Source organism: Theropithecus gelada, unplaced genomic scaffold (genome assembly GCF_003255815.1).
Source record: "Theropithecus gelada isolate Dixy unplaced genomic scaffold, Tgel_1.0 HiC_scaffold_15876, whole genome shotgun sequence".
Classification (NCBI taxonomy): Eukaryota; Metazoa; Chordata; class Mammalia; order Primates; family Cercopithecidae; genus Theropithecus; species Theropithecus gelada.
In genome coordinates, this window is record NW_020257632.1 from 946,202 (window position 1) to 971,533 (window position 25,332).

Consider the following 25,332-nt stretch of genomic DNA (forward strand, 5'->3'; position numbering starts at 1 on the left):
TTGGGCACAGTATTTTATCAAAAAGCTCATGCAAACATTTTTGTACAAGTCCTTTAACATCTAGTAGTTCCTCCCAAAACTTTGATGTCCTGAAAAATCTAATTATTACTGGTAACTTTAAAAGATCACAGTAATTTATTTTTGTCAAATGTGACTAAAGATTAATGGATACAATCAGGAATAATTTGGTAAAAACATATCAAATGCAGAGAAAGCAAAATTTGTTGTTAAGTGAAGCATCAAATATAATAAAAGAGCAAATTCCATGAATGAACAGCAACAATGCACAATTCATTAACCAAATGCCCATGATTATTTCACACTTCAGAGGGCCACTGATATGATCAGGAATTGTAGTAAAAGGATAAATATAGATTACCTTCAGTCATCTCTTTATAAATTTTAATTATAAACACTACCCCCAGAGGGCTACCAGCATAATAAAAGAAATACAAGCTAAGGTTTGCCCATCCTTTTTATAAATCATAATTCCACATATATAAAATAAGACAGGCAATTATTTTAAGATCGCAATTAATATGTCAAGATATATTAAAAATACATCATCTTCTTAGCTATTACTAACTGTAAAAATTAAAAACCTGATCAACTTTCAGGCTCTGGAAATGCTTATCTATTCAAAATCGTCATCCTTATCATCACCACCACGAGTATCACCACCCACAGTCATCTGCTAATATACTAGCTAATACCTTGATCACTACGGAATTCCCTTCACTGCCAGAAGAAAAAGTTTATTTGTTCAATAAATAGTAATAAACTGCTAAGTTGTTCCTTGAAATCAAGGCCACATCTTACCAGTCTTAACTATTCTCAGAGTTGGTTCAGGACTTGATTGAAAAATAGTATTGTTTTAAATAGAAAAAAAAAAAACCACCCAAAAACAACCTAAAGAATAATTAATAAGAACATCATTGCAATGAGTTCTTCCATAAAGTTATTAAATGAAAATAAATAAAATGGAATTTTGCCATTAAAAATCATGAATACTATATACATGTATTTATATCAATAAATACACACTATTTGAAAGAAACACACTGTAAAAAGAAATACAATCTTGTCTATTCTTTAAAAATATATAAATATACAAAGTGCACAAAGGCAAACATAGTAAGACTTTTCATAAGGTGAAAAAGAATAAAAGTCACTTAGTGATTGCCTTATTATTATTGCACTTGAGGTCCTGCAATCTGACCTTTAACCCTTCCAGGGAAGCCTGGCTTTGTAACTTCATGATCCCTTATCAGCTCCAGGCCTACATTTAAACAATTTCCTCTGCTTTCATAGAATCTTGTCTCATTTTTTCTTTTTACCATTGATATCCAGTCAATTCTCAACTCTAGATTCAATGTGACTGTCTATTTCTGTACCTCTACTCTCAGTAATACTGGACACACATGCGCGCGCACACACACACACAGACGCATATAAATGTACCACGTGGATAATAAATTTACATTTTCTAACCACAGCAAAGAAACCCCTATTTTCCTATCATATTCTCTGCAATGACATCCCTTACTCCCACCCATAAGTAGAACATCTCACCTTGTATTTGTTTAAGAATAGCTCTTCATACTCACACAAACTCTTTATGTCTTAGAATTTACCCTTTGTTTCTGTCCCTGAGAAACAAGTTTCTTACCTTCCTGCTAAAACCAAGATATATCTCTGATATCTCTTTCCCTGTATTTTCATGAGACCTTGTTCCTTATGATTGCCTTCTACTATTAGGTAGGTACAGGACATTTAAAAGTAATGACAAAAGCTGCAATTACTTTTGCACCAACCTAATACTTACATATTAAGTTCTCCCCCAGCACTGACTTTTTTTCCCTGAGTCTACAGAAATATTCAGATTACTCTTTATAAAAAGAAAAAAGGAAAGAAATCCTTGAAACATACTGTCTCCCTTCTTTATATCCTACCACACCATCAAGTTACCACCCTTCTATTTTCTTTTTCTCCACATCTTTTGAAAGCCTATGCTCATGACTGTTCCTTCAGTATCGTCTATCCATTCCCCATCACCAAACCTAAGGCAGTATCTCCAAGTGGTCTATTCAATAAAGCCCAAAGGCTTTCTCCTAGCATACCAGACCCAGCCCTGCCTTTCCACCCTTCTCTCATGTTCTCTCATATATAGCCTCAATGCTCCAAATTACAACACAAGCTGTCTCCCACATACACTGATTCCATGCTGTTCCTCCTGTACATTTTCTCAGACTGGAACACTTTGAGCAAGCAATGTTTGCCTATTAAAATGTTACCTATGCCAAATAGCATAAGTAAAGTTTTCCATTCCTGACCATTCTATGTAGATATGACTACCCTCATCTTTCAGTGTCCATAATGGCCCTGAGCCTTTTAAAAGGCTCACATATTCTCTATCACATAATCTGGTCTGTGCAAACAAGCACTATAGAACTGTGGGCGCCCTAGTGGTACCAACTCTATCAATCATCTTTGTATGCTCATGTAGCACTTGCATATCGCCATGCATACAGCAGGCACTCAGCATATATTTATAAAACTAAAAAGAATGGCTATACATTTTAGTACATAGCATGAAAATGCCTGCAGATACCAAGAAATATACTTTCCTGAATCCTACTGGGGAAATGGTCCTCTTTGATATAGAAAATTATCACTAAGTAAATTCTAATTTCTAGGAGGGGTAGTTCCAAACAAGACCTCCTATTATGTTGGGAATGTGTCCCCTCTTTCCACCTTCTTTCCCAGGCCTTCAGGGGGAAAAAAGCTGAATTCAAATTATCTATTCTCAAAAACTATTCTCAAACTGTTCTTCCTTTAGGCCTTAGTGTATCAAGGTTAATCGGGCTCAAATTATATTTCATTCTTGGAGACAGAAAATTTTATGAAAATTGGGGTCAACTTTGTAACACAGTAGACTTCCTGTGCCTATATTTTGAACTTGCCATTATTTAGCATTGACAAAAACTACTCAGGCTGTGAAGTTTCCATGGACCAAAACCTGAGTGTGGGTCCTGTGAAATCAGTTATCTAGGGTACTTTTGTGTGTGTATATGTAGACCTCATTAAATTCATTTCATTTCCATAAGAGTAGATTCTGCCAGGTACATAAAGTAACTAAATCAAGAGTGGCTGTAGTAGTAATTTAATTGATCTGAGAAGAATTATTCCATCTAATAAGTCATTACTATTGAGTGTTAAAATATAATAAATATTAAACTTTATATAGAAAGCAAAATAATCCACAGTCAAAATTCCTTGCAGCAGTATCCTACCCAATTCGAGACATCTGAGGATACTGCAATGGAGTCCTTTTCCAGGACAATTGGTTCTGAAAGTCTTTTACATTCATGTTAGTAATAGCAGCTATAATACTATCTATAATTTACTGAGCTTCTACTTTGTGTGACAAGCACCGTTCTAAATCTCTTCATGATTAACATGTAACTCTCACAACAATCATTCAGAGAAGGTATTTTTTCCTCACGTGAAAGGCAAGGAATCTTAGACAAATTAAGTCCTTTGCCCCCCACCCCCCAACACACACACATCTGTTAAAGAAGTTAAGCCAGGATAAGTACCCAGATTTCCCTGACTCCAAACTCCACACTAATACCCATAGGCAAAACAAACATAGTATTTTATTAAATATAACATATCCAAGAGCATTGGTGTTCTATACTAAAATTTCTTTCATTACATGTCATGTTTCCATTTTCATCATGTCTTTCCACTAACAGACAGAATGACCAAGACAGAACTATAGATTAGCAATATTTTCCATTATTTATTCACATGAACTAAAGTTTTGCAAACTGCAGTCCATATTTCACTGGAAGAGATGGTTTTAAGAGGTACATGAACAAAGATAATTATTTTAATAAATTACTTCAGTTTAATAAATTTTTCTACCATTGACTGATATGTGATTTCAAGTGACATAAAAATGTTTTTATTTTATATAAATATAAATATGTACTAAAAAAAAACCCAGAACATCAAATTAATAAATTCATAAAATATAAAGTTTTCTTTTTAAATAAATTCATTGAAGTGAAATGAGTTACATTTCATTTTAAAGTTGTGCAGTGCCTATATTTCAAGAACTGTGAAAGTACTTCATTAAGGATGGAAAATCTGGAAACACAAACAGAAATGTGGCCTCACTATTATAGAGTGCATATTGTGTATTTATGCTGAGGAGAAAGGATGAAGTGTTATCCACATCAAGACTTACCTCTGAGCTAAACAATGGGAACACATGGACACAAGGAGGGGAACAACACACACTGGGGCCTTTGGAGTGGGGCAGGGGGAGGGAGAGCAGCAGGATAAATAGCTAATGCATGCTGGGTTTGCACCTAGGTAATGGGTTGACAGGTGCAGCAAACCACCATGGCACACGCTTACCTATGTAACAAACCTGCACATCCTGCACATGTACCCCAGAACTTAAAATTAAAATTAAAAAAAAAAAAAGACTTACCTCTGGTGACAGCATCTAGCGCACAGCCACTTCCTGTTGCTCCTCCTCCAATAACAAGGATATCAAATTCAGATGTATTTTGCAAAGTTAGTAGCTGAGCTTCCCTGGAAGGAGGCTCCCTGTTAACTGGTTCTGAAATGTAGTCTGCCGCTTTAACATAGGCCAGGTTCATCTGATGTAAAAGCAGATCATAGTCAGTTGTCCATTTGGAATGTCAATTTAACAAATTTTACAATATACTAAAAGGAGATTTCTAATAGAAATAAGGAATATAAGAGCTAGAGAGAGTCCACAGTCTACATAGAGTTATAAGACCAACTGCCTTGGGGGAAAACAATCCTTAAATTTCTCAGTGTATTTCTTCTCATGAATCACACTATTTAGCCATAGGACACCTGGTTTCAGATTCAATATCTCAACTGCTTCATATATGGCCAAGTTCAATTATTCACAACACTGTATAGCAATTCCCAAATACCTTATTTAAGGCAATTTATAAGGGAACATAAGGAGATTTTTTTACCCAGTACTAGCAATTCATTCAGATAACATTTTAAAGTGGTGAAGGAGGAGGAAAAAGGACTTCATGTCTTTCCACACTTTCTTAGAAGTACACATTCTTCATTCCTCAGTTCTCCTGACAAAAATATATTATAGAGTTTGGGGGCATGTAAGTTAAAAGTCAGTACAATTAAAAAGACTTTATTTAACAGAAGGTACTAAATAATGAGCTATGTTTAATGAGAATTATATTTTTCAGAAAAATGTAGTCAAAGACTTCCATATTATTTTAATATAAAACTATAGATTTTATATATTGAATGTAATATAAATATACTATGATGTTGGATTTTTTTTGATATGGGGCTTCATTCTGTTGCCCAGCCTAGGGTGCGGTGGCACTATCACAGCTTACTGCAACCTCAGCCTCCCCAGGCTCAGGTGATTCTGCTACCTCAGCCTACGGAGTAGCTGGGACTACAGGTGTGCGCCACCATACTTAGCTAATTTTTGTATTTTTTGCAGAGATGGGGTTTTACCATGTTGCCCAGCGTGGTCTCAAACTCCTGGAATCAAGCAATGCATCTGCCTCAGCCTTCCAAAGTGCTGAGATGACAGGTATGAGCGACCACACCCAGCCCATTATTACAGTTTTTATAGAATTTCAACTATAATAGAATTAAAGGCCTTGACACAGTCCTCCTAAAAAATAATGACCTTCCATATTTCTAGCTTTTTAAAGAATGTAGCTTATCATCCTAAATCAAAAATGATTATGGACTTTAAAAATAAGTAGTTGCCAGAAGGCAGAGTCAAAAACCCAGGAAAATGCTGTCTGTTTTTTTTTCCAAAATGCTAATACTAGGTTTGTTCACTATAGTAAACGGTACTGGCCAGCATTGCTCTATTAGTATTCCAGAGATACATGACTTCCATTTTATTTTCTTCAAATCACAGCATCATTGCAATCCATGATAGTAGTGTTTTTCCCATTCTGCTGCAGGAGCCCCATATGAAGCTCTAGGCCAACAGGCCAAAGCATGTACAAGAGGAGGGAATCTCAGGTGTTACCAAGAGATTATCCTCATCACCCAAAAAAAGGGATTTTTTAAATTCGTTCAAATAGAAGAAACCCATTTACCCCCTGCAGTTGCATTTAATTATTATCAGGCCAATTGGATTTCTATGAAAGTAAATCTAGAAGCCATTGGGTAAATTGAAAGAAACCCAGATTAGGGTCAGAGGGTCCCAGCCTGGGTTTTAGCACTCGGTTGCCAGCAATGTAACTGTTGACTCATTATCTCTGGTTTCTTCACTTGTAAAATGGTGATAAAAACCCCTGTGATTTCTCCTTGTATCTTTGGATTATCCTCAGTCTGAATGGAATAATAATCTGAAAGTCACTGGTAAATGACAAAGAAACCACCAGAGTTGCTGCTGTTATCACTCTGTTAAATAATTTGATCTTTTAGTCACATATAATTAGGAACTTTCAAAACATGTTTTACTAAATTTCAAAAAACAAAAAGTTATTATTAGGCTACAAATTCTGACACCAAACCACAAAAATCATATTTTTCATGTAGCTTCTTTTAATTATCTGCTAATAACAATGTCCCCATTTTTACCTTTATATACATTTGGTTTGTTAACTAAATAAATGTAACCAGTAGGTACCACAGAGAACATAACATATTTCAATTATGGTCTTTGCCTTCCATCATCTAATCAGAAAAATATATATATATATATATATACACACACACACACACACACACATACATACACACACACTATACACACACACTATACACACACACACACATACACATATAAATAACAAGTACATAGAAAGAATAAATGCCACACTTGAGGGAAAAACACACCAGGCTATGGCCATTCAGATGAGGGAGAGAGAGTCTTTCATTTGAGGGTTTCAATTGCGCCATGACAGATGGGTAGGACTTGGACATGAGACTGACAAGTGACTAAACCGCCAGAGCATTTTCACACATCAAAAAGATTGCTGACATTTTCTGCTTGGTAAGTTTTCGAGAAATACTTGAGAAATAAGTTTAAAGACCATATTATGATATAGTTCATTAGAACTTGGTAATACTAAAAGTCCCCTATTCTACTCTAACTGTGAACATTAATCTTGACTGAGTTTCTCCTTCATCAAGTTTGCTAGATCTGAAAGGCATCACCAGTGTGTGAGGATCTCATTCCATTAACAACACTGTTTCTCCTGTATTCACTCCTTCCCTTGTCCTTCTCATCAACAAGCTCTAACCTATCTCAGTCTCAACGATAATAAACACCTCTTACATATATCTCTAACCATCCTAAAAATTCCCGAAAGACACGTAAATCTTTTTTTCTACTGCCTCACTCCTTACTCCTCACACTCACCCTAATCTGAATTTTCACATACACCCAACCACTACCAACAACCATAAAACTGACTAAATGCCAACTATGCCACCAAATCCAATAAATGCACAAATGATCGTTCACTCACCTGGACATCTGGGGGACAACTCTCTCTATCTCCAGCCTCTCTGAACCACTCTCTCTTAGCTTCCTTCGTATGTCACTCTACTGCCCAAAATTAAACACCAAATTTCCTCTTAGGTCTATCCAATTCACTCTCCTCAGATCACTAAACTCAACAGAGAGAGAGAAAGAGAGAGAGAGAGAGAATCTTATGTACCCCATATCATCAAATATCTTTTATATTACAATAATGTATAATTTTGTTCCACCATTCAGGAATCAAGATTTCACACTGCCTACTTGAGACCTCCATTTGGATGTCTTACATATATCTCAAAATTGGCCCAATTACTTTATCTCCTCAAACCTTTTTCTCCATCAGTGTTCCCAATCTCAGTAAGGGTGTCATTATACATGTAGTTGCTTGTGCCAGAAATGTGCAAACAACCTTGAGAGCTCTCAGTCTCTTAAGTCCTGTATCTGCTCAATGACTGAGTTTATCAATTCCACCTTCTAAAAAATTTCCATATCTAGCCACTTCATCTCCACCGCTACCTCTCAAATCAAGGTATCTTCCTTCTCCCCATACTAACATGATATTCTCCCAAAGGCCTTCACACATTTATCCAGCCTCCTTCCATATCATTTTCTATACTACAACTGGAGTGATCATTTAAAAACTCAAATAATGTCATTTCCATGTATAAAATCCTTCAAGAGCTTCCAACTGAATATATCTTTACTCAGGTTTCCAAGAGTCTTCATGGTCTTTTACAATGGTTAAAATTTTTAAAAAAGGCCAGGTGCCGTGGCTCACTCCCGGCACTTTGGGAGGCCGAAGTGGGAGGATCACCTGAGGTCAGGAGTTCAAGACCAGCCTGGCCAATGTGGCAAAACCCCATTTCTACTAAAAATACAAAAATTGGCCAGGCATGGCGGCACATGACTATAGTTCCAGCTACTCAGGAGGCTGAGACAGGAGAATCTCTTGAACCCAGGAGAAGGAGACTGCAGTGAGCCGAGATCACGCCACTGCACTCCAGCCTAGGTGACAGAGGATATTGTGTCTCAAAAAAAAAAAAAAAAAAAAGGTAGGGAGGGCAACACCAAGTGCTGGTGAGGATGCAACACAATTGAAACTCTTATACTGCTTATAGAAACGCAAAATTAAACAGCTATTTTGGAAAACAGTTTGGGAATGTCTTTTTTTTTTTTTTTAAGATGGAGTCTCACTCTGTCGCTCAGGCTGCAGTGCAGTGGCACAATCTCAGCTCACTGCAACCTCTGCCACCCGGGTTCAAGCGATTCTCTTGCCTCAGCCTCCCGAGTAGCTGGGATTACAGATGCCTGCCACCACGCCTGGCTAATTTTTGTAGTTTTAGTAGAGACAAGGTTTCACTATCTTGGTCAGGCTAGTCTTGAACTCCTCCCCTCGTGATCCACGGGCCTCAGCCTCCCAAAGTGCTGGGATTACAGGTGTGACCCACCATGCCCGGCCAGGAGTGTCTTATAAAGGTAAACACATACCACACAACCAAGCAGTCCCTCTGCTGGATAGCTGCCCAAAAGAAATGAAAATCTGTGTTCACACAGAAGCCTGTAGGCAAATATATAAAATGGCTTTATTCATAATTGTCCTCAACTGGAAAAAAAAAAAAAAACTAAAATATCCTTCACCCGGTGAATGACTAAACAAACTGTGTATGCAATGGAATAATAAACAGAAATAAAAGAGAACAAGCGGCCAGGCGCGGTGGCTCACGCCTGTAATCCCAGCACTTCGGGAGGCCGAGGTGGGCGGATCACCAGGTCAGGAGATCGAGACCATCCTGCCTAACACGGTGAAACCCCATCTCTACTAAAAATACAAAAAAATTAGCCAAGCATAGTGGCGGGCGCCTGTAGTCCCAGCTATTCGGGAGGCTAAGGCAGGAGAATGGCGTAAACCCGGGAGGCGGAGCTTGGAGTGAGCCGAGATTGCGCCACCGCACTGCAGTCTGGGCCACAGAGCGAAACTCCGTCTAAAAAAAAAAAAAAAGAAAGAAAGAAAGAAAGAAAGAATAGAGAACAAGCTACTGCTACACACAGCAACACAAATGAACCTCAAATGCAATATGCTAAATCAGGGGTCAGCAAATTATAGTCTTCAGCCCAAATCTGGCTGCTCCCTGTTGTAAATAAAGTTTCACTGGAAGACAGCCACATCCAATCATTTATGTGTTGTCTATGACTGTAATAGCAGAACTGAATAGTTGCATCAGAGACTGTACGTACGGCCTGCAAGCCTAAAACATTTACTTTCTGGCTCTTTACAGAAAAGTCTACTAATCCCTGCACTAAGCAAAAGAAGCCAGATTCAGAAGTCTACATACTATATGATTCCAGTGCTTCTGTTTATATCATGTTCTGTACAAGCAAAGTACAGAATCGGAAAACAGATCAGTGGTTGCCAGGGTCTGGGAATGGGGGTACAAGGACTGACTACAAAGGGCATGAAAGAATGGTGAGGATGATAGGAATGTTCTACAGCTTGATCATGGTGCTCATTACATACCTGTATGCACTTATCAAAACTCACAGAATTGTAAATTATAATGGGTAAATTTTACTGTACTTTATACTACAAATTATACCTCAATACACTTGACTTCAAAAAAATAATAAATGAATTATGTAAAGAGCATTTATGTGCCAGACATTATTTTAAGGGTTTTGCTTTTTTTCTACTCATTTAATCCTTACAATAACTATATGAGTTAGGTACTACTATGATCTTCATTTGACAGAACTATCTGAGACATAGAGAAGTTAAGCAATTGGTCCGTAAGTACACAGCAGGTTTACGGTAGAGCTGAAAACTGAACTTAGCCTGGCAACAGAGACTAAGTGTTATACTACTACACCACTCTGACACCACATCTAATTTGAGGAAAAAAAATTTAAAAAGCAGACTAAGTCGTTATAATAGAGTGAGATATGACTAGCTGCCAAATCTAGAAAGTAGTTTGGTGTAGTTTTGTTTTGAAGGTTTTACTGAACAGTCCCTCCAAATATTTTTTAAAAATATACAGCACTATTAAGGGTAATTTATTTACTTTCTGACACTACTTTTTAAAATAACATTTTATTCTTGTTTACTTTTTTCATAAAAGCTGGAAAGTGTTGCAACTGAGAAGCTAAGTATCATGTTTATTTTAGAGGCAGTAAACACAGCCTAAGGCCCTACTTACAATAATGACAGGAAAAAGACTCATTTTGGCTTCATATGGTTTTGAGTCACAAAAACACATCTGCACTCTACCTTTCCTAGACTATGTTGATTGAGGGGAAATAAAAAGGAGAAAAGCAGCAAGAATAAAACAGGTAACAATATGCTTTAAGACAAGAGGGCTTTGGGTTCCAAATCTTCCTAGACCTGCCTTCCCCTTTGTTCACCCTCCTTTCTAAGGCAGTCTGATTACACAGGAATTTGGGATACAGATTTAATTGAAGGATTGATTCAGAGGTTCTAGGAGAAGCCTTGGAATGGCCACAGGCCCTATATTAGCTGGGAGACCAAAACCCTGTGTCAGGGAGAAGGGGTGGTGGGAGGGAAGAAAGGAGGGGAGAGGAGAGAGGAAGGAGGGGAGGGGACAGGACGGGAGGGGAGAGGAAGGAAGGGGAGGAGAGGTGAGGAAGGAAGGGGAGGAGAGGTGAGGAAAGAGGGAAGAAGAGGGGAGGGGAGGAAGGAGGGAAGGGGAAGGAAGGAAGTGGGGAGCGGAGGGGAGGGGAGGAAAAAAGGAAGGAAGGAAAGAAGGAAGGAAAGAAGGAAGGAAGGAAGGAAGGAAGGAAGGAAGGAAGGAAGGAAGGAAGGAAGGAAGGAAGGAAGAAAGGAAGGAAGGAAAGAAGGAAGGAAAAAACCCTATGTCCTGAGGAAATCCTGGGCCCACCATCATTTATTCATCGAACTTATTTATCCAATCACTATTTTGTGGAGGCCTTCAAGGATTCTATAGCCCAGGGAACAAAACAAAAAGATAAAGAAGCAATTATAACATTGTTTAAAGGTGGATATTCGAATAGAGAAGAGGATACAAGAGCCACAGGAGCCACCTCTTATCCAGACCTGAGAAGGCCTCTTGGAACATGTAGCTAAATCAAGTAGAGAAAAAGTAATAGGCATTAGCTGGGTGACAAAAACCAGGAAAGGAAGTGGGAAGAGCATGTGTTAAAACCAGAAGTCGCACTAGAATGTTTTCTCTGCTTAGCACACTACTTTCTTAAAAACCATATCATACATCCAATATTTTTAAATTGCTATATTTCACATCTAAATCAGAATTTCTATCTGAGATAAATCTGCTAAAACTGAGTAGCAGCTGCCATCCTTAGGCAGGGCTTGTGCACTCTTGTTAGTCCAGGATTCCTGCTCACTGGCTTCACACTTGTACCTCATCACTTTATCCCCTGTAGGCATATGAGTTCATCAACCTTGGCTTAAAGACAGGAACAACTCCAGCTCTATCAAATTCAGGATCAATTCCCTAATTCAGCCATTGAAGCCAGAAGAGAGGAGAGCCCAACACACAAAACAAACTGCTTTTTGCCTAGCATAATTCCAACCACAGCTCCCAAACACCAAATTTTTATCTTGGTGGACTTGGGACAATATCTAATATTTAATAATACTTTGATGTTATTTCTATTATATTTAATTATGGGAGAAGTAGATTTTTTTTCAACTTGTTAACCAATTTTCATCTGCATTTTAGAAAGATAAAATTCCTTCAGCATTCTGATAGCAAACATACAGGTTTTGTCAAGAGACTCACATAAACACCTACAAAGAACTGAAAGCCAAGTTCACAATCTTTGATAGTTTACATCCCAGAGAACGTTCACCCTGAACAGGATTCAGAATGAGATCAGTTTTACTATGTCTGTACATCATTAGACTTGCAAATTAAAAAAAAAAAAAAAAAAAAAAAAAAACCCTAGACATTTGCAACTTCAGGTGAGACCAAAAACAAGATCTAATAATTAGTGTCTATTTCTGAAAGAAGTGCATATTTAAAGACCACAGGCAATTAACAACCAGGTTGTCCTGTAATCATGTACAGTAATAATTGGAGTATAAAGTAGGGTCTCATGCAAATCATCTCAGACTGCAACCGTCACCTTCTCCCATAATATATGATTCGATCAATGGAATCGTTAGATTTAAGGGAAACTGCTTCCTGCTTTTTGTCAATTAAAAAGACTAACCATATTTATATATTCCTAAAAGGAAAATACAACAAGCATCTCCTCACAGGGAATCTTAAGATGTTTTAATGGCCTTTATTCACTTCCTGAATCACTTTGTGATTCTAAAAACTGACATTTTTTTTTCTTGCACTTACATGAGAGTAAGCAACATTTCTCAGTGTAAACATATTCAGTGAGGGATTCATGATCACTCTGTAGATAGAGTTGCCAATGGTTACACTGTCATCTCCACTGGGGTCCTCACAAAAGAAAAAAAGAGGAGCCCATCCTTCTGGGGTAGCTGGGAATGAAGGTCTAGTTCACCTTGAAGGTATTGTCCAGATTTTAAGTGACTGTGATTCCTTTGAGAAATCACACAGAAGGTCTTTTAATAGCAATTAGAAAATATCCAAACATTTAAATTATAAAACTTTTTATAGCTAAAAAGTGAGGAAAATCCCTTGGCTCTGTCTGAATATATGTGCTTCAAATAAGTTAACAACATAATTGACTATATGAGCTGAGATTTGGGAGATAGGTTTTTTTGGTTTTCAGATAAATATTTTGAAAACAGAGTATGTGCTTGCTTTTCAACTCTGACGGCTCACTGAAAGTCAGAGGACCTGGAGAGTAAGCCTGAGGTTGGGGTAGACAGAGAAGGAAGAAGAAATAGAACCATTAGTTGCCTAGAAGCTGCCAGCTCACACCCCTGACATTAGCTCCTTAGGTGTCGCTCACACTCCCCATAGAAAGGAGGAATCTTTTGACCAGTGAGGAAACCTTTAGTTATCCCTTGAGCAAGTAATTAAAAGAATCAAAATTTGATCCCAGATTTGACTCCAAATCTCATGTCCTCAGCTCTGCTAGGTCATCTTTGCCTGTATGTGTGGGTCACTTGGGCCTCTAGATCTGCCCGCCTTTCTGGCATCAGCAATGTAGAACTGTTGATGGCAGTTAGTGAGATCAAGAGTCCTAGGGCATCTGCCTCACCTAAAGCCAACCACATTGGGCAGTTAAGTTGTCACACAGAATTCTATGAAATAGCACTTTTTTTTTTTTTTTTTTTTTTTTTTTTTGAGACAGAGTCTCACTCTGTTGCCCAGGCTAGAGTGCAGTGGTGCGATTTTAGCTCCAAGGTGCAACCTCCACCTCCCGGGTTTGTGCAATTCTCCTGCCTCAGACTCCCCAGTAGCTGGGATTACAGGCACCCGCTACCATACCTGTCTAATTTTTGTATTTTTAGTAGAGGTGGGGTTTCGCCATGCTGGCCAAGCTGGTCTCAAGCTCCCGACCTCAGGTGATCTGCCCGCCTTGGCATCCCAAACTGCTGGGATTACAGGCGTTAGGCAATGCACCCAGCCAGCACTTTTTCTTAATAATCTCCCTAAAGCATCTGGAAGTAGATCCAGAAGTGAAAGAGGGCTCACTCGTTCCCATCCCTCTCAGGTGAATAAAATGATGCCCAACTGAGCCAACCAGCCAGTTCCAAGCTTTCTAATCCAGATGGCCTTCAACTACACTTTAACCTATGTTCAAAATTACATTTTGGCCAAATTTATAATGCATACTTGTCATTTCTCTGTGAATTATTTCATCAAATATAATTTTTCTGGTTGGTACTCACTATCATACAATTAGTTCACAGAAATTCTTTGTTGAAATCACAAATTACAAAACAAATAAAGTAAAACTGGAATCGCCTAACTTCTGTTTAAATCATCTATTTCTAAAACTACCTAAAAGATGCTTTCCTAGCATAAACATAATTTAACTATTAAGCTGAAGGATGGGGAGTGGGGAGAGGGAAGCTAAAGGACTCTCCCCAAAGCATTTATAGAAAGTTTCCTCCATCTACAACATCCCTAAAAAGTTTTTAAAGAGGCCTTAAAATGAATAAATAGTTGAAAATGAAATGCAAAGTCAAATCAAAATGAATGTCAATGTTGCTCAGTTAGCAACAGCCTAGCAGCTCACCAGCTGTCAACGTTAATCATAGCTCAGTCGTTGACTCACTGAGTGACCTATAGAAGTACAGTTAACCTCACTGATTTTGTATGCCAGCAACAAAATAGCATCACCAACTCCTCGAAGGCCTGATGTGAGTTATAACTCAAAGATATTGCCATGGCCCCACTTTGGGGGCTAAGTGTTAAATAAAAACCAAAATTATAAGGAAGATGATAGGATGCTCTTCAGAGAACATTTCCAGCTCTGTCTGCATAATTTTAGTGCTTTGATGAAACATGTCTCTGAAAAAAACAGTTAACCATATAGAGTAGTTAAGAATAGTTTCAACTGGCCTTATCTAAAATACAGATTATTCAGAATCCTCATCAAGCTTTAGATATCAGACACATTCCCACAAATTTAGTTATATTTCTAAGAGAAAAACAGTTCTTCCAGGAATCCATGCATAGGGTTCTAAATAAGAGAGGCAAATGAATGATACAGTCTTTGGCATAACCCTAACAATAAAATTCTCATCGAAAGAAATATAGCTCATTTGTCCACCAGATTAGAAACTAAATCCAAGACACATATGTAATGGCTAAATGTTTAACAAAACTTTTTCTCTTCTTCCAGAGAACACTCCCACACCGTGGAGTAGAAATGGTCCAGTGGGGTGAGACCCCTATAGCAGGGCGGACCCACTAGAATAAAGAGACATAGGTCCCTGGGTAATTGCAGGAAATAGGTTCCCCATCTATCCACATTGAACTATAACGTGAGCAACAAATAAACGTGCATTATGATAAGCCACTGAGCTTTGAGGATTGGTTATTATACCAATTAGCTCACTTCAATTAATACACAAGTTTGAGATATGCTTAGTTTTACAACCCAAGATTTACAACTCACCTACATTGCATATAGTATACACAATAGAGAATGTACTATGAATGGATGAGGCATCATTATTTACAAAAATAAAAATTAGGAAATACATCCATACAGACAATACCTCAAAAGGACAGACCATCAAATGCAAGCCCTAGAAAGCCATGGTGCAGAGACATTTCTACCTTCACATTTAGCATAACGCTGATGGCCCTTTAAACAAACAGGTAGCTTATGGTTCAACCATGAGTTCCTTCTTCCACCATCAGAAATGGCCATTTTAGTTGATTTTAACATTTAGGTGGGAACTACAGTGTTAGATATCCTATGAAGAATGTATTCACAATAGCCAAGATATGGAAACAACCTAAATGCCATTCATCAACAGACAAATGAATAAAGAAATGTAGTATATACATAAAATGGTATATTATTCAGCCTTAAAGAAGAAGAAGGAAGTCCTGACATTGCTGACAACATGGATAGCCCTGGAGGACATTATGCTAAGTGAAATAAGCCAGACACTGAAAGACAAATACTATATGATCTCGCTTATAAGTGAGAGTTAAAATAGTCAAACTCATAGAAGCAGAGAATAAAATAATGGGAAGCAGAGAAGAAAATAATAGTAAACAGAGGGTGGGCGGGTGGATGTTGAGCAAGGGGTACAGAGTTTCAGTTATGCTCAAGGAAATAATTGGATTTTTGTTGTTGTTGTTGTTGTTGAGATGAAGTCTCACTGTGTTGCCCAGGCTGGAGTGCAGTGGTGCAATCTCGGCTCACTGCAACCTCCATCTCCCAGGTTCAAGTAATTCTCCTGTCTCAGCCTCCTGAGTAGCTGGGATTATAGGTGTCCACCACCATGCCGGCTAATTTTTATATTTTTAGTAGAGATGGGGCTTTGCCATGTTGGCCAAGCTGGTCTCGAACTTCTGACTTCAGGTGATCTGCTGCCATAGCCTCCCAAAGTGCTGGGATTACAGGCATGAGCCACCACACCTGGCCATCAAGGGAAGAATTTTATTTATTTATTTATTTATTTTATTTTTTTTTTTTTGAGACGGAGTCTCGCTCTGTAGCCCAGGCTGGAGTGCAGTGGCCGGATCTCAGCTCACTGCAAGCTCCGCCTCCCGGGTTCACGCCATTCTCCGGCCTCAGCCTCCCAAGTAGCTGGGACTACAGGCGCCTGCCACCTCGCCCGGCTAGTTTTTTTTGTATTTTTAGTAGAGACGGGGTTTCACCGTGTTAGCCAGGATGGTCTCGATCTCCTGACCTCGTGATCCGCCCATCTCGGCCTCCCAAAGTGCTGGGATTACAGGCTTGAGCCACCGCGCCCGGCCCAAGGGAAGAATTTTAAAAAGCAACATTATTCTGCCATCAACAGGTATAGGAAAAAAAAAAAAACAATAATAAAGACTATTTAGGAACATTCGTTTTTATAGCACTTCCTAAGGTTTCTTTAAAGAGAAAGACTGGGACTGGCCTCACGCCTGTAATCTCAGCTCTTTGGCAGACCGAGGTGGGCAGATAACCCTAGGTCAGATGTTCAAGACCAGCCTGGTCAACATGGCGAAACCCCGTCTCTACTAAAAAATACAAAAATTAGCCGGATGTGGCGGTGGGCGATTGTAATCCCAGCTACTTGGGGGACTGAGGCAGGAAGAATTGCTTGAACCTGGGAGGCAGAGGTTGCAGTGAGCCAAGATCGCGCCACTGCACTCCAGTGTGGACACTGTCTCAAAAAAAAAGTGGCGGGGGGCGGGTGGTGGAAAGATTGCTTACAAACCTATGCAACATGCCTCTGCAGATAGAATATTGTTTACTCAGGGAGAGCAAGAAAGTCTAGTAGCCTGAATTGACTTACAAAGTTAAAAGCAATCTGGTAATAAAAAAAGAAAAAAAAAGAAAGCAAATGTGTCATGTGATAGTTTCAGCTACAGCTACATCAACACTCAGGAAGAGTTACACTGATTTCAAACCCACAGATCCTCCTTAGTTCAAGAACCTGAAGAATGTTTCTAATTGAGGTTAAATTATCGAAGATGTTAAGGGTGTTCAAAAGATAAACAAATTGTTACGTTCAAACAAAGAAACTGCTGAAAAACAATGCTTAAGTGGAATTCTTGTAATTTAAATTGTTTATTTTCTTTTTTTCTTGCAGATGCCACAAGATTAAATTGTTTCTTAACTGACATCATATCTTAGATACTATGCTTATGATTTTGATTTCTCTTTAATCAATACTCTTTTGAACTTTAAGTTTCTCTACCTTCTACCAGTTTATCTGTTTAGTCATCAATATAAGCAAAAGCGTGCCAACCAAAAGTTCGGCTATTTTTTTTAAACTCTGATGTTACATCTTTCTTATTATGCCTGACAAGGCTAGATCTACTTCAAATGTTCATATCCTACCTCAGGGGAAGGGAAAGACTAGCAGATGCTGAGGACCTGCTATGTGCTAGGTACTGTGATCACTGATTTGTATGTATTGACTTAGTGCTTGGCAGAGAAAAAAGCCTGTGAGTAAAGTGACATTATTCTTACTTTATGAAGAAATTGGAATTCTGAAAATTTGTATAACCTGCATACAACAGGGTCACCAAAACCCAGTCACACTCATATAACAGACACATTCAAGAAGCTAAATGTTGCTTTATTTGGGGTCTATTCAAATAAATCCTAAAGTAGATCTTATTTTGACTAGAGTTGATCATTCTTTTTTGTTATTTTTGGTTTTTTGTTTTGTTTTGTTTTTTGCTTCTTGTCTAATCTTACCTTTTGCTACTGACTTTAAAACTTTTGAGTCATTGGTACTACTAATCAAAAAGCACTACTTTGTTAGAACTCTTACAAATAAGATATGGAGAGGCAGAGACTGAAATTACAAGTTAAAACAATGTTCTCAAAATTCCTGCTGATTTTAATTATCCATGCATCACTTTGCCTCTCATTAGCATAAATATTTTTCCTCCTGGGTTTTGCTGACACTAACAAAGGTAGTATAGGCTTACCTGTATTTCAACTCACCTAACACATCACTGTTATCAGGGTTTTTTTTTTCATATTCCCTTAATTAACACATATAACGGAGTGAACTATAGTATTTCCTAAGCCACCCACAAGCATAGAGAATTGATGTCTCTTACAAAGTGAGAGGCTATTTTGCAAATCATGAAGATCCTGTCATCAACACCTATTACAATATCAACATGCTCGAACATCATGACTTTGGGAAAGAAGAAATAAATTTAATTGCATTTCATTTCAAGCTAAAATGATACATGAAAATGCAGATAACATCACTGACTTTGGGAAAGAGTGTTTTTCCCTAACATTACCTGTTTTTTAAAAAAAAAGTCTCACCACAGAATTCCAATAAATGGCATTGATATTAATTTATCAAAGAGACTATATTCATGTAACTTTTTAGCAACATATCAGTTACATAAATCAAGTATGCCATAATTCATATAAGCCTACATAGAAAAAAAAAAAAAAAGAAACAGTGGGAAATTCAAGGAATTTCTTATAACAGAGAGGTTAAGTCAACAATTGGGGTTGATCTTCTTGCTCATCCTCAGATCAGGAAGCAAGGAGAAAGGAAAACAGAAGAGTGTTGGTACACCTCTCTTTGAGTCATTCTCCTATAACCTAAAATGAAGGATATATACCATTTGCTACTAATCCCAAAAGTTTTAACAAAGTATCCCTGAATGCAAGGTCTCCAGTGACAAGAGCAATTTGCTTTCTGACTACAACCGCACTTTATATTCATATCTTTTAGAAATCTCATAAGAGGTAACACTTTTTGAAAGCTTCCTATGTTCCAGGAACTGTCCCAGGCTTCGCTGCTTTTTAATAAACCTATAAAGGAAGTACCACTGTTATCCCTATTTTATAGAAGGGAGAAAATGAGGCTGAGAGAATTTAAGAAAATCACCTATAGTCACTTAGCTATTAAGATACAGAACTAGCTGTTTACAATAGCCAAGATATGGAATCAACCTAAATGTCCATCAACAGATGACTGGATACAGAAAATGTGGTATATGTATGCATGATGGAATACTATTCAGTTATTAAAAATAATGAAATAGGCCGGGCACAGGAGTTCAAGACCAGCCTGGGCAATGTGGCAAGACCCCATCTCTATTAAAAAAAAAAAAAAAAAGAAAAAGAAAAAGAATGAAATCCTGTCATTTGCAACAACACGGATGAGCCTGGAGGACATTATGTTACATGAAATAAGTCAGGCACAGAAAGATAAATACTTCATGTTCTCACTCATATCTATGGGCTAAAATAAATTGAGCTCATACAAATAGAGAGTAGAATTGTTAGTATTAAAAGCTGGAAAGGGGTGGGGGAAGACAGGGAGAGGCTGGTTAATACAAAGTTACAGCTAGATGGAATAAGTTCTAGGGCTTTGTAACACTATAGGCTGAATATGGTTAACAATAATTTAGTGTATATTTTCAAAAAGCTAGAAGAGAGGATTTTTAATGTTCACAAGACAAAGAAATGATCAATGTTTGAGGTGATGGATATGCTAATTACCTTGATTTGATCGTTACACGTTGTATACATGCACAGAAATATCATTCTGCATTCCATAAATATGCCCAATTATGACATGTCGAATAAAAATAAAGGGATAGATATGTAAATAAATAAAGGTAAGGAAACATACCCAAAAAAAGAAAAGTACAGCTAGGTGTTAGATGCAGGCAGTCTGCAGAGACTGCTCCAAAGATCACGCTCTTGGCCTTTTTGTTCTGTTGCTTATCAATGGCACACCAATCAATGAGAATTTCTCACTTCCCTGATTCTAAGCAGCTCATTCCTCTCATTAAAAAGAGACCTTGAGAGGAATGATCTTCTTAGAATCAGGGTGCCTGTAATCCCAGTTACTTGGGAGGCTGAGGTAGGAGAATCACTTGAACCCAGGAGGCGGAGGTTGCAATGAGCTGAGATCATGCCACTGCAGTTCAGCCTAGGCAAGAGTGAAACTCCATGTCAGGGGAAAAAAAAAGAGAGAGAGAGAGAGAGATCTTGATTTCCATATTCTGAGGCCCACTCCTTGCCTATTTATGGTGCAGGGGGGAAAAATATTTTCACATCCGGGCTTTGAGAAAGCTCTCAGTGGTTCTCAAGTTTTGCCTCAGCTCACAAAGCCATCACACCTTCAGACCAGGTCATGGAAGGAAAAAACCTAGAATGTGTTATGTGAGCAAGACCACTCTTCCGACCTGAATAGATTTTTGTCATATCAACCACATCACTGGGGTTCACGAAAAGCCCACATCATCACATAGATTTTTCCAGTTAGGACCTAGAAGGTATGAAATAAACGTTAACTTAAAAAAAAAAAAGTTTTAAACAGTGCCGCTGGACTATAATGAAGAAAGACTAGGATAGCCCTGTGTGAAATCCCTGCACTCCTTCCCACCCTATTCTTGTTTCATTCTCCCTGGCCACTCCCATCCCAAACTTCCCTTCTTCCTGAGGACTCCTCATGCAGCCCTGACTTTAATGCTGTCTACTTCTGTTGCTCAAGAAGGTTTACTTGTTCTAAAAGTATCCCATGACCCCTTTTCCTAATTTAAATTTTCCTCTTCATCTACTCCATTCTCCCATCAGCGTGGAATTAGAAAAAGGAGACTCCTCTATGAAGTGCTACTTCCTTTCACTAGACCTTAGACTAGATGACCTCCAAATTTCAACTAGAAGTTTATTATTAAACCAACCTATACTAAATAGTGAATCACAATCAACTTGATCTAAAAAATCTCCACACCACCAGAGAGGTGTCTGCTTGCTCCATTCCCAGTGGGGTTGGGGTTGGTTTCTTTGAGTGGTAAAATGCTAATATTGCAGTACTAAGACTCTTGTTTCTTGGCATACGAGTGGTCTGGGGAGAAGAAAACTCAAGCTCCCTTTGTGGAAACTTTGTCACCTGCTTATGGGTGGAAATCAAGAAAAGGGGACAAGAAAATGAAGAGGAAGCCACTCTAAGACCATGCTAAAAGTCCTCAGATGCTTAACTGAGGAAGGCCTGGAATGTGGATGTTGTCTGTGGCCACAAACCTCCTTCCCTGGAGGTGGACACAAGCAAAAGAAGTCAGCCAACCTTCATCTCCTTTCCTCATCAACTTCCTTGTTGGAATTGAAGATTTAGGCTGCTCAGCTCCAAAAGAATAATAATCATAATAATTGCCCTCTCCTTAGGCTATAACAACCCTCGCATTCTTCTATCTCTTCTAAATCTGACCTGTTTCCCTTAGAAAATAAAAATAATGAACCTCTAGAGTTCACTTGGCTCAACAGTGGGCACTATTCATCATTGATAAACATAAGTAATAGCAATGTTAATAATATGCTTGTATGGAAGAAAAGCCATACTATGCAGTAAATTGAGACAAAAGCATCATTGCTACCACCTCTAACCCCTAACCTGCTCCCAGAAACACCAGTCTCCACAGAGGCCTCTATTCTTCCACCGACAGTGGCTCTGATTCAAGCAACTGCATTCAAGGTAAGTGAAACCACATCTTATTCAATTTCAATCTGTCTTATGTTTAATTAATTTTTAAAGAATATACAATCGTTTTCTTTACAAATATAAGGTAATTTAACTATAGAATTGACTCAAAGGTTTTCAGGAGCTCACCTGGCACCTAAACACTCATAGCACTATCTCATCACCAAACATGTTTTAACAATGTACCAACTTTTATATTCAATCCATTTGTATTTAGAATATAGCCCTTGCTTGTATTTCAGGGAAGAAGCTTTGTCCTGGGAGTACCAAACGGGCACAAGCCAGGGGCCAGGAAGACAGAGCATGCAAGAACACAGCAAAATGTGCCAGAACCAAAGTCAATAGGCTGCTCTCTAGGACACCAGGAACTTGGGGTTTCCAAACTAACTTATTCTTAATAAAAGGCAGTTTATCAGTTGGAATCTTCTTAGAAAACTAGAAAAAATATAAACATACAGTAGGTAAATATACCTGTAACAAGCCAATACTTTAAGTATCACTCTGCAGAAAAATGGAGCATACCTAGTCACATTTAAGGCCCTAGCTTCTACAAACAAAAATGTAGCCAATTAATGTATCTCAAAGGGCAGATTTTTTCTGACTACTGAAGTCAGGAAAATTCCCCCCCAGAATGGCTCTGATTGGCAGATATTTTCTGAGAGAGGACAGCTGAGTTAATGGAGGCCTGTGGTCATTTTATGTCAATGGCTGGAATAGGTTGTTTCCTCTTCTCATTCTTGCTTTTATTTTTTATTTTTGCCAGTCCCTATGGCTACATCGCACCTGCTACCCCCCAAATACATGCTAATGGCAGTATCTTAAAGGGACAGGAATCACCAGAAAAGAAATGCATATAGTTGGATTTCTTATGCAACTCAATGATTGCATATGCCTGTAGTAATTTTTTTCAACAGAACTTGTCAGGTTAAAATTATAAATGACTTCAAGCTGCTGGTATCCATTTTATTTGGCTATTAGGGTGGTCAGGATATCTAACTTAGGAAAGATAAAATGACAACATGTCCCAGGAATCAACAGGTCTTTATTTTGCCTTGATTTTACTGAATAAAATTCTCCTATAACTTGATGCTTGGGGCCAGAGTCTCTTCTGTTTATTCTATTCTTTAAGATCAATTATTAGAGAGAACTCAAACCAAAAAAAAGGGATGAAACAGTGTTACCTAGGTACAAATTTAAGCTATAAACTCTGAAGTAGAACATGCTTACTGTGGTTAAAAGATATAAATCACATATAAATTTAGCAACAACTCATCATATTAGATATCATGACCTTTGGCATTGGCATTTTTCAGTATCGTTTCAGATAGCACTGGTAAAGATGGCAGAAGTAATCTAATCCCTTAATGCCCATGTCACAAACAGAAGTGCGCTTCTGAAATAGCCTCAGCAGAAGCCACATCTTTTCACACCTGCTTTTAAGGAACCAAGGCAATCTTTTAAAAGAAATAGTACATTGAGCATGATCAGTGGATGAGGAAGTTTCAATACCAAGTCAGTGAATTAATAACACCATCGTATGTATCAAAACTCCACTATGCACCCAATAAATATGTATAATGATTTTGTGTCAATTAAAAAAATAAAAACTGCAACATACATGCATTGAGAGTGATGTCCTCACAGTTCAGAATGCAAAAGAAAGACTAATACTAATCAAAAGACTATTACTAATCAAAAGACTATTCAATATCACCCATCTTTAGCAGGAATCACATAAAAATTGGCTTGTTGGGTTTTTTAATGATAAGCCAGCAAATTAATTCTTCTTAATATGTTTTTATGTATTTATTTTATTGATTGATTGAGACAGGCTCTCACGTTGTCACCCAGGCTTAAGTACAGTGGCATGATCTCAGCTCACTACAGCCTCCACCTTCCAGGCTCAAGCAATCCTCCCACCTCAGCTTCCGGAGTAGCTGGGACTACAGGTGTACACCATCATGCCCGGCTAATTTTTGTATTTTTTTGTAGAGACAGGGTTTCACCATATTGTCCAGGCTGGTCTCAAACTTCTGGGCTCAAGGGATCTGCCTGCCCTGGCCTCCCAAAGTGCTGGGATTTCAGGTTTGCGCCAGTGAACCTGGCCACAATATGTGTTTTTAAAGTGATCCTCATTCAGGATATGGGATTGCAAGCAATGCGCCTGGCTCTGCCACCTTGTAGCACAAAGAAACAGAAACAAGAAGTATAAGACAAACCATGGCTTAAAGGCAGCCACAAAAATGTATAAAATGAATCACTCGGTTACAAATTGTTTACCAAATTCCTTCACCTTCATCTTTGAGAAAGAAATGCACTACACAGCTAGTATCACAAAATGTCCTAATGACATAGGAGAGGGGGAACAAGAGACTGATACTAACTACTAAGGTGGTTGCCAGCATTTCAAGCCTCAAAAAAGAACAAAGCCATTCAGCAAAATTATTTCCTGGCATCAATTTGAACTATGGGAAGTCACAGTTGTAAGGTAAAGGAAAAAAAAAAAAAAGAAAGAAAAGAAACTGAACACTTTATAATATTTGGAAACTTCTTACCAACCCTTATTTTCATGGCTTTCCTCCATTAAAATTTTTACCTTATACAAAGTAATACTTCATACATAACTAAACCTTGAAGAAATAAAACCAGGATTCAGTTGGGCCTTTTCTTTTCCATTTCCTTTCTCAGCTGCCTGCCTTCTAATAAGACAAAAACTTTTGGCAGGAACATAGAAGGTATCTAGACATTTCAATGAATTAGACAAGGAAGTCTAAATGAAGAAACCCTGGCACTCATAAATGAAGCAGTCTTTTAAAAACCAAAGAGCCAAAACAGAGGCTAAATAATGCTTCCTGAAAAAGAAATTCACTTTTTAAAAAAGGAGATACACACAGTTCTCCAGGATCATTAAGGCACTGTTCTAAATTAGTATCTTTCAGATCAAACTGAGAAACTTCACAAGTATTTTCTAAACAAAACCGTGAGTGCACACACTCCCCATAGACAGTTCTTTAGCAGATTTAAGTTGCATACTGTAATCAACACAAGTACAGTTACTTACTTGTTTCCTTCTGTAATGAGCAAACTGAGAAAGTCCTAAAACAGTCGCAAGAGCACCTCCTCCAACAAGAATGGTCCCTTTCACTGCCTTTTGAAATGCCATTTTTTAGCCTACAAAGAAAAAAAAAAAAAACAAAAAGAAGTTAATTGGGATAGTTATCGCATA

General features: G+C 38.0%; 1 protein-coding gene across 3 annotated transcripts in view; it reads right to left on the minus strand.

The window, feature by feature from the left end:
• Positions 1 to 25,332, minus strand: part of LOC112617081 (glycerol-3-phosphate dehydrogenase, mitochondrial) — a 247,945-nt gene that overhangs the window by 82,865 nt on the left and 139,748 nt on the right. For all 3 annotated transcript variants that reach the window (XM_025373807.1, XM_025373806.1, XM_025373805.1), the window contains 2 exons: positions 25,168 to 25,277; positions 4,505 to 4,676 (listed from right to left, as the gene is read on the minus strand). In XM_025373807.1, the coding sequence (XP_025229592.1) occupies positions 4,505 to 4,676; positions 25,168 to 25,269 (274 nt within the window). In that variant the 5' untranslated portion in view covers positions 25,270 to 25,277. The remainder of the gene's footprint in view (positions 1 to 4,504; positions 4,677 to 25,167; positions 25,278 to 25,332) is intronic.